Source organism: Pithys albifrons, chromosome 6 (assembly GCF_047495875.1).
Source record: "Pithys albifrons albifrons isolate INPA30051 chromosome 6, PitAlb_v1, whole genome shotgun sequence".
NCBI lineage: Eukaryota > Metazoa > Chordata > Aves > Passeriformes > Thamnophilidae > Pithys > Pithys albifrons.
In genome coordinates this window covers 28,101,445-28,116,399 of record NC_092463.1, presented here as the reverse complement: position 1 = coordinate 28,116,399, position 14,955 = coordinate 28,101,445, and the positions used below count along the sequence as shown (strand labels likewise).

Sequence of the window (14,955 nt, the reverse complement as noted above, 5' to 3'; positions counted from 1 at the left end):
TTTCCTAAAACATGTTACTGCTTGGATTATAAAATTTACTGTTTATTTATGCTGAAGCTTCTCAGATGTCTTCCAACATAGTTGAAGTTGGTGAGCCATTACATACACCATTTCTTGCATGTGCTTTTTAGTTATGGGAGTTAAGTGTTGATGGAAATGCAAAAGGTCAAACAAACTCAGTCTTCTTAGTTGCTTCATTTTCTTATCCCTGTTTCTTTAGTTGTTACAGATGATTTTCAGGTAGATGTGACTTTGTGAAAGTGAAAAGCATACATTGCACCTTCTTCCAGAAAACGTCTGTGTTCAGTATATCACAAGAAATCAAAAAAAAGGCATGTGGTGATCTTTCTGGTCACCGGGCTGTAGTAGCTGAGGTCAATACTTACCTGATTTCTAGTTTTATGAAAGTTCATTAGAGACTATGGTGAAAGTTACCAGTGGTAGGGATAATACAGTTTTATAGCATAGTGTCCACTTTTCAGAAGTGGCTACCTCCAAATTTTTTCCTTAATGTTATGCTTTGGCAAAATCTTGAGGTTGTGTTTTTATTTTGCAGTGTCCTCTAGAAACAGAGTTTTCAAGTTTTTGTGGATTGAGTTTGTTCGCTTGTTAACAAACGTGAACTGAAATGTGGGTGCTGCTGCCATTTTAAACTGAAAATATTGTAGAGGTGCAAGAACCTAAGAACCAACACGATGATGCAGTTATTAAATAAGTGTCACATGTTTATCTTATATTTTCTCATGTTAGTAATGATAATGTTCTCAATATTTAGGAATTAAGTTTTCCTACACTTAATATTTCTGCTTTTTTCTTTTTCCTCTTTCTTGCAGTAAATACAGCCCTTGCCCTAGCAGCAAATGATTCGGTAGGTGAACATCTAATTATCAGCCTTACTGTGAAATGTGTGTCTTATATCAAATGGTTACTGCTGAGGGCAGTCACATACATTAAATGTATTTACTCTGACAGTTAATTTCTTTGTTTGTTTTTGGTAGACTTTTGAGTTTCTGGTAATTTGTTTATATTTTAGCATACGGTTAATAACTTTGTAGATCTCGTCCTTTACCTTGGTTTGGCTGTATCCTTTCCCTTGTGTGTCATTGAGTTCAACTGCAATTCTGCAAGCATGTGTATGTGTAGTAGAGGATGCTTTTGCTGGTTGGAGACAATAAGTAATTAAATTCTATCACTTCGGAACACTGACTTGGAAAAAAAAATGGGTCAGTGCTGGATAGCATCCAAACTATTTTTTTATAGCTCCAAAGATTTTCTTTTTCTGAAGAAATTATTACGTAAAAATACATTATATATAGAAAGTTAAGGGGAAAAAAAGCTATGTATCTTCCCTAAAGCTTGGAAATACATTTTTTTTTGAGTGACAAAATGTCATTCCCCAGTTTGGTATTGCTCAAACTGTTACCTGGACTATAAATAGACAGTGTCAGCTATTCAAGTGTAAAAACCACAGGTGTTCATTATGTCCACCTGCTGCTACAGACTGGGAGTAGTTCCATTGTGCATATTTATTGCCACACAGGTAGACTCAAAAGCAAGCCTCATTTCCTACATGGCAGTGTATAATGCGGGTTTTGTACTCATAAAATACTAAATACAAAGTATCCTCAATACTTGAGTCAGGAAGATGTAGCCTCTTTTTGTTGTTGTAAAAGGTTCCTAAAAGAAAACAACAGGTAGAAGGAGTGATGTTTATATGCAATCTGCACACTTTCTCTAGAACTTCTGTAAAAGATAAAAAAAATGCTGTAAACTCAGTCACAATAAGAAGAGAGTGTTTAAAGCTGTGTGTGAAATATGTACTGTTTGTGATGGCATCTGATCTTGTTATTTCACAGTTTTAATTCTGTGTTTTAAATAGGCTGCTGGAATAATTTAATTTCAGAAAAATCTGTCATCTTGAAAAGCAAAACTGCTTGAATGGTTTCTTCTAATTAACTTCAAAACATGGCATTTGCTGTAATACTTTTGCAAAACAAATGTGAGCCTGCAGTGTGATGTGTTGTGGGGTGGTCATGGCAACTAATTGCACAGAACTTTCTGTACCATCTTATGTGTTTTTAAGGTTGTGTCTGATACTTTTTGAACATGGAGCTAAAGCATCTCATAGTAATTCTGAGATACATAAATTTTGGGATTACGCCCTTTGTTAGAAATTAAGTGTCAGACTTTAAAAATAATGATGTGATAGAACATTTCTGTAGCCCATTAAAACACTCGTAAAACACAAATAAGAGAGTCCATAGTCTAGAATGATTGAAGAGGTTGTTGCTGGAGTTATTTGGCAAATCAGAGACTGAGAAATAATTTTAAATGAAATTGAGCCAAGAAAGTTAAATATATGTAGAGTGTGCCTTACATTTCTGGTGCTATGATTATGTGTGAAGTTGGAGGCAGCATCTGGTGGATGTTAATTGACAAAGAGCAGCTGAAATTGATGAAGTAGCTGTGACTTGCATGAACTGATGGTCACAAGTTAGCAAGCTGCTACCTTGGTGAAATTGTGCATTGATGCAGTTAGAAAATACGAAATTAAGGTGTGTTGACAATTTAAAAACTCAATTTCTCTTGTTTGGTCATACATTAATATAAATACTTTTTTGTGGGTTTGTTTGGGGTTTTTTTGTGTGGGCTTTTTTTGTTGTTGTTATTGTTTTGGGAGTTTTTTTGAGATAATGATGCATACATCATGTTTTTGTGTAAACTTTGGCATTGAAGTCACTGGTGTCTTCATTTGTGTGCTCACGTTGATTTCGGTTCACTAATTTTCTGAGTCAAGCTTTTGAAATGAGTATCTCTGGGAGCTTGTTCCAGGCTGGGATTGTCCAGTGCTTTGAATTGTAGAGATCATTGCAGTGATCAGTTTTGTTGTGATGAATGAAGTAAATAAGGAGGTTGTTTTCTAGAGCCCATTCATGCCTTCTGCTCAAGTTTAAAGTGAATTTCTTTGTCCTCATTTTACTACTAGTTGTGCGTCACCTTTCCATGTTTCTTTGTATCTTCATTATTATTACAAGTTTGTGTCTTTCAGAGGAAGTAGTAATCATTCTGTTAGTAAATTAGAGCCTCAGGAGCTTCCTGTAGCTCATATAAACAAAATACAGATCTATAGAAACTGATCTTGAACTTGATGTACTGCTTAAAGACGGAAAGAAAGGACTTGTGGAGGAAGATAAGTCACTGTGACAATAAAGGTTTGTGATTCCTTCATTAGACACTGTTTGCATTATAAGTTCTACGTTTGTAACTCAAGTAGTCTTTTTCTAAGATAATACAGGTCACAGAGTATTGAGAACAAGTGTTTTCTGGTGAGGGAGATCTGTGGAAGATGCTTTCAGAGGAGACTGGATTACAGTAGGTTCTTGCTGCTTTCAGTAACAGCTGTGACATACTCTTTTTTGATAGTGTCATAAACTAGAAGATTAACAGTTAAAGCCTAAAGGATTTTTTGCACTCTTGATAAAAGAAAGCATCCTTCCATTTTCTCTTAAAAGCCTACTTTGTTTAGTTAAAAAACAAACCCAAGACCCCACTGTTTTTATAGATAGGTGTTTTTTTTAAACTGGAAGCTATTTCAGTTATTAAAGTGATTGTCTAAAATACTAAGGCATAAAAAGAGCCTTGCACATTGTCATGGTTGCACACTGTTGTTGTCAGAGCTGGGAATAGAATTCGGGAGTTCAAAGTCTTGTGTGCTGGTGCTCAATCTGTTTGGTGTAGTTTTACCTAATGGTTGCAGAGTAAGTAGCTCAAGACAGGATTTCATTTAGATACCTAGATACCATGTCCAAGACAGAGTAGAAGTTATTTTTGGGAGGTTTTTTATTTTTTCTTGTTTGATTTTTGGCTTTTGATTCAAAGCCAGGAAGAACAAGTAGGACAGCCTCTTATCCCTCCCTGGAATATTAGGTTTTTGGTACCCTCGGTTATCTCTTGTAGATGGATTAATTAAGAAATGTATAAGCTCTTGGGTTTGTACCAAGGCCTAGAAACTTATGCAATGTTCTTTTTGTGTTAAGAAATGACTTAGAGTCTTACCCTTGTGCCCTATTTTTAATTGCTCCTTAGTTTGACAGATGATTCTTTTCATTCTTTTGATGTACCAGCAGTCAGTTGTGCTCCCCTAGGAGCACTTGGGAAGAATGTTTGGGTTTTGTGCCAGGACGATTCATATTCAGACTAGAATGACTGTTTATGAAAGTTGCCTGTCCAGAGACGATTTATTATATTAGAAACAAGTTGAATTAATAGATGGCAGCGATAATAGGGTAGCGATTGCTTGTTTATGAACAGAGTATTTTAGTGAGCAAACACCAGCTGTGCATGACTAAGGATGGCACAAATCCAGTTGAGAGGCTGCATGCTTGTGCTGTCACTATGAGGCAAGCTTCCCAGTCAGATTTCCTTTGACTCACCTCTTCTTTCCAGGAAGATTTACATTTATCATCATAGGATGAAATGTTTTTTGCGTTGTGAAAGACAGAGGAGCAAGCAGTAAAACCACGTGAAACAAGTTAGCATGTAAGCATAAGCAAGTGGCTTCTGCCTGCAGTAGTGGGGACATGTGGTTAGACGCAGCAGTTTTCACTGTTCTAGAGATTACTGGGTCATGCGGACCAGGACCAGAATCTGCGATGCGCGCAGAGTGCTCAGCGCGGGGAGCGGCCCCGTGTGCTGCTGTGAGCGCCGGCCGGGCCGGCCGGCAGGGGGCGCGCGGGCAGCGGGCGGCGCAGCGAGGGGTCTCGGGGCGGCATCGCCCGGAGGGCACCGCACCGCGCACCGCCCCGCCCGCCGCGGCATCGCATCACCGGGGGCACCGCCCCGCCCGCCGCGGCATCGCATCACCGGGGCACCGCACCGCCCCGCCCCGCCCGCCGCGGCATCGCATCACCGGGGCACCGCACCGCATTACCCGCCGCGGCATCGCATCGCCCGGGGCAACGCACCGCCCGCCACGGCGCCCTTCTCTGTGCAAACCCGGTGTCTGCTCTCTAGACACATAGGCGAGTAAGGGGTTTCTCGTACCTGTACAGCAAGTTACAGCGCAGACATGGCATGGTTAGGGGCTGAGTCTTCATGTCAGTTCACTGTTGTGATAATAAAATTAATTTTGCTTTCGTCAAAACGTGTTTTTAATAACACACGCATTTTGAAAGTACTCAAAAGCCACCCAGCTTACTTTCTTTACATTTCAGCCTTTCCCCACTTCTGTGTATTTGGCTTCTGTAACTAAACTATTTGTCCACAGGGTAATATTTGACTGCTGCACTCACAGATGACTTCACGATATTATGTACTTTTCTTACTTAAGGAAAAAATTCCATGTGGGAGGACAAACAAATCTAAAAGAAATTAGTCAATAATGGCTTCTTCACTGAGTAATCATAGCATGAAAGCAAGTTTTCACCAGTTTTGCCCTCCTCCTGTGCAGGTTTTCTAATTATTAAGGTTTGATTTCTAGGCCTCTTTACCTCTGTTGGTTGGAGATTCAGAAGACTTTAATTGCTTTAGATATGGTCTTCATGCTTGTTTCTTATTGCTGAAAAGTGTCAATAAAACCAGAGATGCCAGTTAGAATTGATTGGGATTTTGCAGTGACAGCTCAGCTTCTAGGTCAGTTGAGAAAATGAGAGAATAAAGCTTTAAAAATCTGTTTTTCAAGTAAAAAATAAGTGAAATAAAAAATACTCTTGAACATAGATGTCTTAAAATGTTTTGTTTAAATCAGATAACTGCATGCTTTATTTGCAGAAATTTTTCCTTATTTTTATTATAAAGTATTGCCTGTAGTTAAATACCTGCATCCTTAGTCTTCAAGCCATTGAAACCCTCTATCAGAGAGACGGATGTGGAAGGCGGCGCATGCTTATAATAGTTTGACACGCTGGGAAAGTGGAGAGGCATCTTGTAGAGATGGGGTAATGTTGGGGGTTGTGTTTTGGTAATTTATTTTTCAGTGGTGCTGTATTGATTTTTTTTTCTTTTAATGGGATACATAATGTGCACGAAGGCCGGACAAGGCTGAATTACTGGTATCTGATTGTTAAGAAAGCTGAGTAGGAGCTAATGCAGACTGTTGTAGAAAAAAGTGCCAGAGAAGTTCTGTGGCTGTCAGAAAGTTGGAAGAACTTCATATGAAGGAAAAGAACATTTAAACCAGTAGCAGACTGAGTGTTTAAAGCAAATTTGCGTTTCTAGGATAGAGAGTAAGGGAACTGCAGTGGTATGTTTTTGGCTTTAATCCAATTTACAGCTAGGCGCTTACATAGTGTGCAGCTGAAAGAGTTGGAGAATTAGGGATTAAAAGATGGCTATTCATTGTGTCAGTATGTCAAATGAGGAATCCATAGCCTGTCCTGATTTTAAGTTCCCTTTTGTCCTATGTGTTTCTGCTTGCAGTTTGGGATTAACTCTTAAGTCTTTAATGACATTAAAAGGGTAAATTGAGAGTCCTGGTGGTGGATTAAGAGCACCAGCTTTAAAATAACTAGCACCTTCACTTAGCAAAGCTGAAATCTCTGTCTTTGGAATGGACTGCAGCTGCTGAGTGCTGGGAACACTTCTAGTGTAGGAAATCCTTCAACATACAGAACAACGACAGCTCATTAACCTGTGCCTGTATCCCTCCCATGCTGAACACTGGGGAATTCTGGTGGGCTGCAGAGTTTACTTCAAAGTAAAATACCATCCACTGGCATCCAGTGGGAATATATATGCCCTACCAAGGATGGAAAACACTCTCAGAAAATATAAGCAAAAATGAAATTAATGCTGTCAAAGAGTCTCTGGATGCTTAGCAGGCTATGTTGATTAACAGCTATTTATATATGAGCTCTTTGATTTTTTTTTTTTAACACCCCCCCCCCCTTCCTTTCTTTCTGTTGGTATGAAGTCTTTTATCAGGTCTGTTCCTCAATAAACCATTTGGCAATTTGGAAGGAATTAATATCACCATATTCTCCTCTGCACATGGAATGATGTGTAGATGAGTCCTTTGTGATATTGGAATAGATCTGGTTGCATTTGGCCGAAAATGTTTTACTGAAAAATGTTACTGATTTTATAGTTAATACTCTCTGAGAGACAAAAAAATGAAAGCTGCATAAAGTGTAGGGAGGAAACTAAAGAGTTCTCAAGTGTCTACTCAAATAGCTAAGAGGAGGAAAGCTATGGATCATTTTGTCATTAGCATGGATTTATGCCATCTGAACAAGGATTGTGTATAGTAAAACCTGCCTAAGAGAACAAATACAATAGCAATTAAATGCTTTCTAATCTGCATGTGGAAAAGCAAAGGAGGCAGAATTTACTGGGGGTTTTTTGAGACCTTTCTGCCATTGAACTTTGTCTACTATGGCCTTCAACAACTTTATGTTTTTTCCCCAACAATAATTATAACTAAGTTCAGAGCTTGAAAATCATTAGTTTAGAATACAGCTGTTTTCCGAATCTCAATTGCCTTGCTCAAAAGGCAGCAGCCAGGTTCAAGGGGTAAATTGAACTTCGATAACATTGATAATCTTGCCAGAGAAGGTAAAGGAAAGGATCTTTTTAGTGTGGTTATCTAAAGTAAACAATATTTCATGGAGGATCAAGGACACTACATGACAAGCAGTATGTTTTAGGTAGAATGCCCTTTATTCACACACTGCAAATGGTTTATACAGGGTTAAGGCTATGTGCTAATTGGCTAAATTGAATCTCACACCATTAAACTACAATTCTAATTGGTTATAGTCCATATCTCACAAGTCCAGTGTTTTGATGAAAACATCCTGACTGTTCCCAGGTGAATCTCTAGCGTTCTGTGAGAAAGCTTGAGGAGTTACTGTGTGAACTCCTCGGGAGTGTTTCCTCCCTACCACTTAACAGCAGCTGTTTCAATCTCACAGAGTCCATACAGATCTGAATTGCTCACATTTCATATCTCTGTACTTACAATTATCTATGCCTGTAATTTCTACACTGCACAACACAAAGTGAAGCTGTAGAATTACATCTTTCAGGGGTATAGCAAGAATATCTTTATTTACTGATTTAGCATTTGGTTTTCTTGTAAATACAGAATCTGTACCTGATCATTGTGAAAACTTGTTTTCTAGTGTATGAGAAGTTTCTAAATTGAAATGAAAATGTCACTGTATTTGTACTGGATTAAGAGCTGCAGTGATTATATAACTTGGAGTACATTATGCTGAATGTTTGTTAGAAATCTTTAAAGGGTCTAATGGGCAAATATCTTGCTGAGAAGATTAATGGTAGTGCAGTAAAAAGAATTATGTAGTCAGTGATGTAAAAGCAGAAGATGAACTACAGTTCTTTACCACAGTCCTTTAATCTGTAAATTTTTTGTGCTCTTGAGCTCACCAGTGATCAGATGAGACCATGGCGGCCGGTACCAGTACTGCAGAAAGAGCAAATCCTAGCAGTAGTTAGCCTGTGCTAGAAAGCATTTACTTAGAGCCCTCTCAAGATCTCAAAAGCATTGGTAGGAAGGTAAATCTGCACATTTGTGAGTTTTTAAGTATAGCTTTTGCTAACAAGGGAGTACTATTGTGTTTTTATGTTGTGAAAATATATTCAATTATTTTGTTCTCTGCCTGGTGGAATTTTGGTAAGGATCTTAGGCTTGTATGAAGAAGTCAATAATTCTGCATGTGTTAGTTTGTATATTTTTTCAAGGTAACTTACAGTGATGTGGAATTACATGATTAAATCATATGGGAATGGTTATGTAGTCAGTTGTATCTCGAGAATTTAAGCTGTTCAGAACTTGGAGTAAGGCAATAAAAAACCATAGGTCTCCAGAAAGTATTTTCCAAGTGTCGTAAACTTGAAGATTGATTCAAACTTTCTTCCTCAACTGGGCAGGTGGAAATAAAAGGACAAAAGTTAACTTGAGAACATCTGTTTGGAACTTGATTATTGCTATGTTATCTGGAGAGATGGAATGCTGTTTGTTTAATAGTGCAGGATGGAAACATGTTTATAAGGAGAAAAGGTAGCTGGAAGAAGATGCTGGAGTTAAATTTCCTGAATCCTTTTCCTGCAGAGTGCCAAGGATGGCTGTAGCAGTGGTCTGTCCTGTGCTCTGAAAAGCACTTAGAAGCAGGGGGACTTCTGTGTTCTTGGATGTCCTTTAAGTGCTCATTTCTGTTTGTGTAATTACTATTATGTAAGAAAAAGTTTCAGCATCAGAATGAGATGTATATGCATATGAAAATAATGTCAGAGGGCATAAGAAGAATCTTAGAGGCTTTTTTCCTCCCTGTTTTAATTTTAAGCTGCTTTCTTGGTCCTGCTTGTGATCTGAAATCTGTTCCTTCTGCTTAGATAATCTTTTTTTGCCTTGTCTGATGTTATGCCTGTTTTTTCAGGATTTGTTTTAATACAGCAGTGCATTGAAAGATGGACTGTTTTATATGAGGTGTGGGTTATATGGGGGAAACACAGTTTATTAAAATTTAATCTAATTTTTTGATTATTGTAACTCAAGCACCTGAGTTGCATTTCACTCAGCACAAGAAGTATCTGGTGTTGGTAACTGATGAACAGTTTCATGTAGTAGCAGCCAGGTGTGTGTATATTATGTCTTCTTTGAGGATTTAAAATGTAAATGCTGGAAGGGGTGATCTGGACTGTGCTGTGCGTGTCTTAAAAGGTCCCTTGGTAATTGCCATAATGTATTTCCAGGATAGTTAAACCTTGAGTAAAGGATTATTATTGGTATTCTAGGGATGCTTAGATACTGCAAAAGCAGAGATAGTTGGGAGAAACAAAACTCAAACCCGTAGCTTATTGGGCCAATGCTTTCTGCATAAGCTGCTACTTGTAGGCAGTAAGAATTCTTCTTACCTAACACGTTGAATTGCTTGGTGAAGAAAAAACCCCTGCCTTAGGCCATCTTTTGTGAGATTCTGCCAGTGATTTAAAGATTTGCCAAAAGACCTTTCTCCTATAATCCTGTAAAAAGCACCATACTTGCAGGAACACTTGTGCTTTCATAAACATGAGTTGTAGAAACTCGAGAATCTCTTAGTTATTTTTCTGTTTGAAGCAACAGTTTTATTGAACCATATCCATGATCACAGTCAGTGCAACTTGGAAAGTCACTATGCTTACTTCTGATGAAGTGTGCAAATTGTTTTGAGAAAGTGTCAAGTTTATTATATTTGCTTGAAATGAAGATTGCCCTTGTAATTTAGAGTATTAGCTGAATTTGCAAAGTCCTTCTAGGTAATTGAAGGGTGTTTTTCTCCAGTTCATATGTATTTATTCTTCATTCCAGGAAATTTTGTACACTTGAAGATAGATTCCTGCTGACTCCTAGGAATAAATGGCTTGTACTGGGGAACACCTGATTATGTCCAGGAGGTCATAAAATGAGTCTAATTAATTTAGGTCATCTTAAATCTTCAGTCCCTTTAGGCTGAAAGTGAAACGAGTGACTTGTGAGATCATTGTAGTCAGTCAGTGCATAATCATTGTTGGGGGAGGGGAACCCTCAAAAAATCGAGGGGAAGTATGTCAGGTTTAAAAAACTGTGCAGGTTTTTCAGCAAATACTTTCCTTTGGGAAGGAATTAGGTGGCACAGCCCTTAGATGATGTTTTGATGGATTCAGTTAGCTGCTGACACAGATCAAGGGACTGAGTCATGAATCTTTTTAGTCTGGTAAAATAATGCATTTTGTACAAGAACAAAGAGTCTCTAATACTCTTGCTGATATCTGAAGTCTAACATAAAAATAAGTCTTTTCAATGTTTTTGAAATTGCAGCTCTCATACAGTAGGCAAGAAGTAGAATAATTTGTTAGATAACTCCTGAACATTTTTCTAATAGTTTTCACAAAACATTATAAAGAAAAGAATGTTTAAAAAAATTCAATAGTCCATATAATTGCATAAGCTTTCCTCTGTTTAATAAAAAGTATATTGAATAACTGAACCCAAATTTGGTTGATTTTTGTAGTGAAAACTTATTTTCAAAGTACATAGTAGATCAAATATGTTAATGCAATTTTTAACTTCTTAGTTGTAAAATTTAGGATGCATTTGTCTTATAATAGGTAAATTTAACAGTTCAAATTGTTGAACTGTTAAGGGTGTCTTCAGAATTTAATATCAACAGCTTTAAAAAAGAGAAGGGTAAAAGAAAAGAACCTCTACAGAAATAAAATGCCCAGAAAGTCAAATTACTGCATATAGGTTAATGGTTGGATTTGATGATCTTGGAGGCCTTTTCCCACCTAAATGATTTTATGATATGTTGTAGTAACAAGTGTCAGCCTTGCTTCTCAGTTGTCTAGACTTTGATGAGTTAGTTTCCTTATCTTAATTGAAATCCAGATTTATTTAGTAATAGTGGCTTCCATACCTAGGTTTTTAATCTAGGTGCATTTATCTTTCAAAAAACAACAGTAAACAAACTGTGATGCCACAGAATACCCTTCATGTTTAGAAATCTTGTTCAAGGGGGAAGATGCTTTGTACTTGCATTAAAAACCTTGTTACACTCTTCTTCTAACCAGAAATTTTATAGTTATCGCTGAGCCTTTATCTCTCTATATTTCCCATGAAAGCTGTGATAGAAAATGGCTTGGTATAAGATACCAAATTAGAAAAACATCATCCAAAAAATGAAGCCCACATTTTGAAAGACTGACAGTGAAAGTCTGGTTTGGCAGTGTTGGAAAAACTCCTTTTGCTGCCTTAACCTTTCAAACAAGCCCTTAAACATACTTGTTTGCAATTTTGCAAAATGTTGAATACAGTTAGCTTTTTATATTAGAGAAACTTGACATTCAGCACTTTAAAGGGCTTGCTCTTTACTACTTAATTTGAAGAAGTTGGTAATTGGTAACGTGTCTTGCCATCTGCAGGAAAAATAGTTTTAATTTCCACAAAATATGTATGTATATCTATAAAAAAGAAGATAGAAAAGAATTTTGTAAGTCTAGACTACATAGTTGAAATAATTTTTATTTAAAGTTTATTGCTTAATGTACCATATGTAGCTGAATAAACCCATTTTTAGCATACTTTTGTGTAAATGTATTTGATTAAAATGTTATGCCTGCTTAATTAGCTTCACAGACTTGCATTTCAGTAACTTCAAGATGTCTGCAAAAGTTCACTCTGGCTACTTAAATAGAAGAAAAAATTGTTCTTTATGTTTTTCACATTCCTTGTAGTCACTACTATAATTTAAATTGCGTTAATTTGAATCTATTTAAAACTTCACTAGTTTTTGTTTTGATACCTTTTAAAAATGTTAAAGTATTATTTTTGTATAAAGGTACATGGAGTAGAGAGAACATTGTTTATAATGTTTGTTACTATAACGTTTGTGGTCTACATTATGTAGGTAGGAAAATGTGCAAGTGAGGACTCTGTGTATTGAGAGTCTGGATTTTATGAAGATGTCTGACCCAACTTGCAGGCATTGTTAGATTTCATTCTTCAACAGCAATTTTGAGAGAAAGGAAACAGTGATAACTGAAGTCTAAAATCAAGATCCTATCTTTATTTTCATAGGCAGTTTTTAAATTTGCTCAGCGAATAATTTGGAAGGAAAGACAGACATTTTGAAATTACTTTTCTTTGGTTCCCTTCACAGACAAAAGAAGTTGGTTTGCTTGATGTAGACATATATGGACCTTCAATTCCGAAGATGATGAACTTAAAAGGAAACCCAGAATTAACTCCAAGTAAGTGGAAGTGATTTTTCTTACTGTCTTCTTTGTACAGGGCTGAGCATGATCCACTCATTGGTGCTTCCTTGGTGTGGCACAAAGGGATGCAAACAGAAGTGAGGACTGAGTATATTTATTGGTTTATTTATGTATAGTATTGAGGTTGCTTTCAGGGCTAGTTTGGACAACGAGGAGTGTATTCAGAGTCTTATTTTTTGTTAATCTTGGTCTACAGGCTTTGACAGTGCCATGAATTATTAATATAGACAATGGAAAAGTATTTGGGAAAGGAAGGTTATTTAGTAGTTTTAAACTTGCTATACAGTATCCTGCAACAGATGACCTTCAATTAAAGAACAAAACCCACTAATCTAGGGAAAAAGAGAAGACGAAAAGAAATAAGAGAAGGATCATTACAGTAGCTTGTGTAAAATGTCATTAAAATGATTGATTGATCTCTCAAGCCACATGTGCTAGGGCCACTTGAGTCACTTGTATTTGAAGTTGTGTGTCCAGGAATGCAGGAGTGGTCAGGTGGCTCCCAGAAGGTAAAGACCGTAGACAAAACTCCTGATTTTCCTTCTGCTAGGAAGAATTCTGGGAAAACTTAAATGAAGGTGGGAGAATCTTGAGAGAAATAAGGAAGATCTAAAGTAGAAAGGTTGCATCAAGTCTGTTTATCTTCAAGAAATTTAACTTTCACCCAGGCCAACCAAGGATGAAACTTAAGAATGGCTTCTTGTTGATAACCTGTTTATATGATGTTTGAGTATGAGGCAACATGCTTTTTTGGGGTGGTGAGGACACTGAGGTGATTGGGTTTGTTTAATACTTTGTTTTGCTTGTTCTTTGATAAACTTCAAATAATTAGAAAAACTAAAAACATGTAACCACAGACAAAAACAGTCTCACATTGTAACACCTGGTCTACACATTAAAACGTACTGGGATCCTCCTAAAAGAAAGTAGAGATAGGCCATACCTGTTGTCAGGGAGGGATCAAAGTTGCCTACCATTTCGACATAAAAGGGCTTCAGTGAAGTAATCAACTGCAAATACCCATTAATGTTTGTAGGCAGTAATTGCTAGGTAAAAGGGAAATTAAATATTCCTTCTACTTCCTTTCATGCAGTCATCTGTTTTTATGTTTATCGTAGAAAGCCTTGGTTTGGAGGAAACCTTTGAATGTCATCTAGTCCAACTCTCCTGCAATAAGAAGGGACATTTTCAACTGGATCTGGTTGCTCAGAGCCCAGTCCAACCTGATCCAGTAATATATTTCCATGTACTGATGTACTGCATGTGCTTACACAGACAGATAAATTACTGAACCTTTTCATGTATCATCAATAGGGTTTGCCTTCCTGATACAAATTGATGTATTCTTGCATTCACTTGTACTTTGAACTCTGCTGAGGATATATGTCATACAGGCTGTGTTTTCCCATAGTAGATTTTTTTTGCTGTGAATTTTGCATTTGAGGTGCATTGTGCATTATGAACACAAAAGGGACTATGTTATGGTGTTCATAGTTTTCTTTTTGTTTTTATGTGACATAGACTTTTGCTTCTCCATTTTTTTCTCTCACTGTCTGAAATTTTGATTAGATAACTTAAAAATTCTTAGTAATTTTGTGATGTATTTTATCAATCCATACCAAATTTAAATGCATATCTTGAGCCACAAATTGAAAATCATGTTATCCAGTCTGTTTCTTATGGTCATACAAATCAACTTGCTAGGAATGCAGGAACTTAAGTGTATATTCAGATATTGGGCAACTCAGTTTTGATTCAGGGACTGTAGACATTTTGGTCAACAGCTGAGAATTCACTCTCAGCTTTTGTCTCAACATTTTTCAAGCATTGTTAAAAATGCAAAATTCCATGTAATAGAAAAAAATAGAGGACTTCTCTGAACAGAATCTGCTGCTGTTGACTTCTAAGCACTAACATTTTGATGACTAAAATATATCCTTTCTAGTTTTATGTGGTATGTACAAGTAAATACCAGGATTTAAAGAACATGCCTTATTTTTTACCTGACAGAAAAATGAATTCTTATATTTCAAAAGCTTGACACATTACTTAAGTCTACTGAGAGAGACATGTAATAATTTGGTATGAATGATAATAGGATTGAATTTGTATGTCAGGGATTTTGTTCACTTCTCTGTGTACTTTTAACTCTTGAGTTGGTGAAACTGAACAGTTACAGCAATGAAAGTGCAGTCAGAGGTAGTT

General features: G+C 36.8%; 1 protein-coding gene across 2 annotated transcripts in view; it reads left to right on the top strand.

Annotated features, from left to right (window-relative positions):
• The window catches only part of NUBPL (NUBP iron-sulfur cluster assembly factor, mitochondrial), an 82,268-nt gene that overhangs the window by 4,292 nt on the left and 63,021 nt on the right, over window positions 1–14,955 (top strand). For both annotated transcript variants that reach the window (XM_071557964.1, XM_071557965.1), the window contains exons 3-4: window positions 834–868; window positions 12,636–12,726. In XM_071557964.1, the coding sequence (XP_071414065.1) occupies window positions 834–868; window positions 12,636–12,726 (126 nt within the window). The remainder of the gene's footprint in view (window positions 1–833; window positions 869–12,635; window positions 12,727–14,955) is intronic.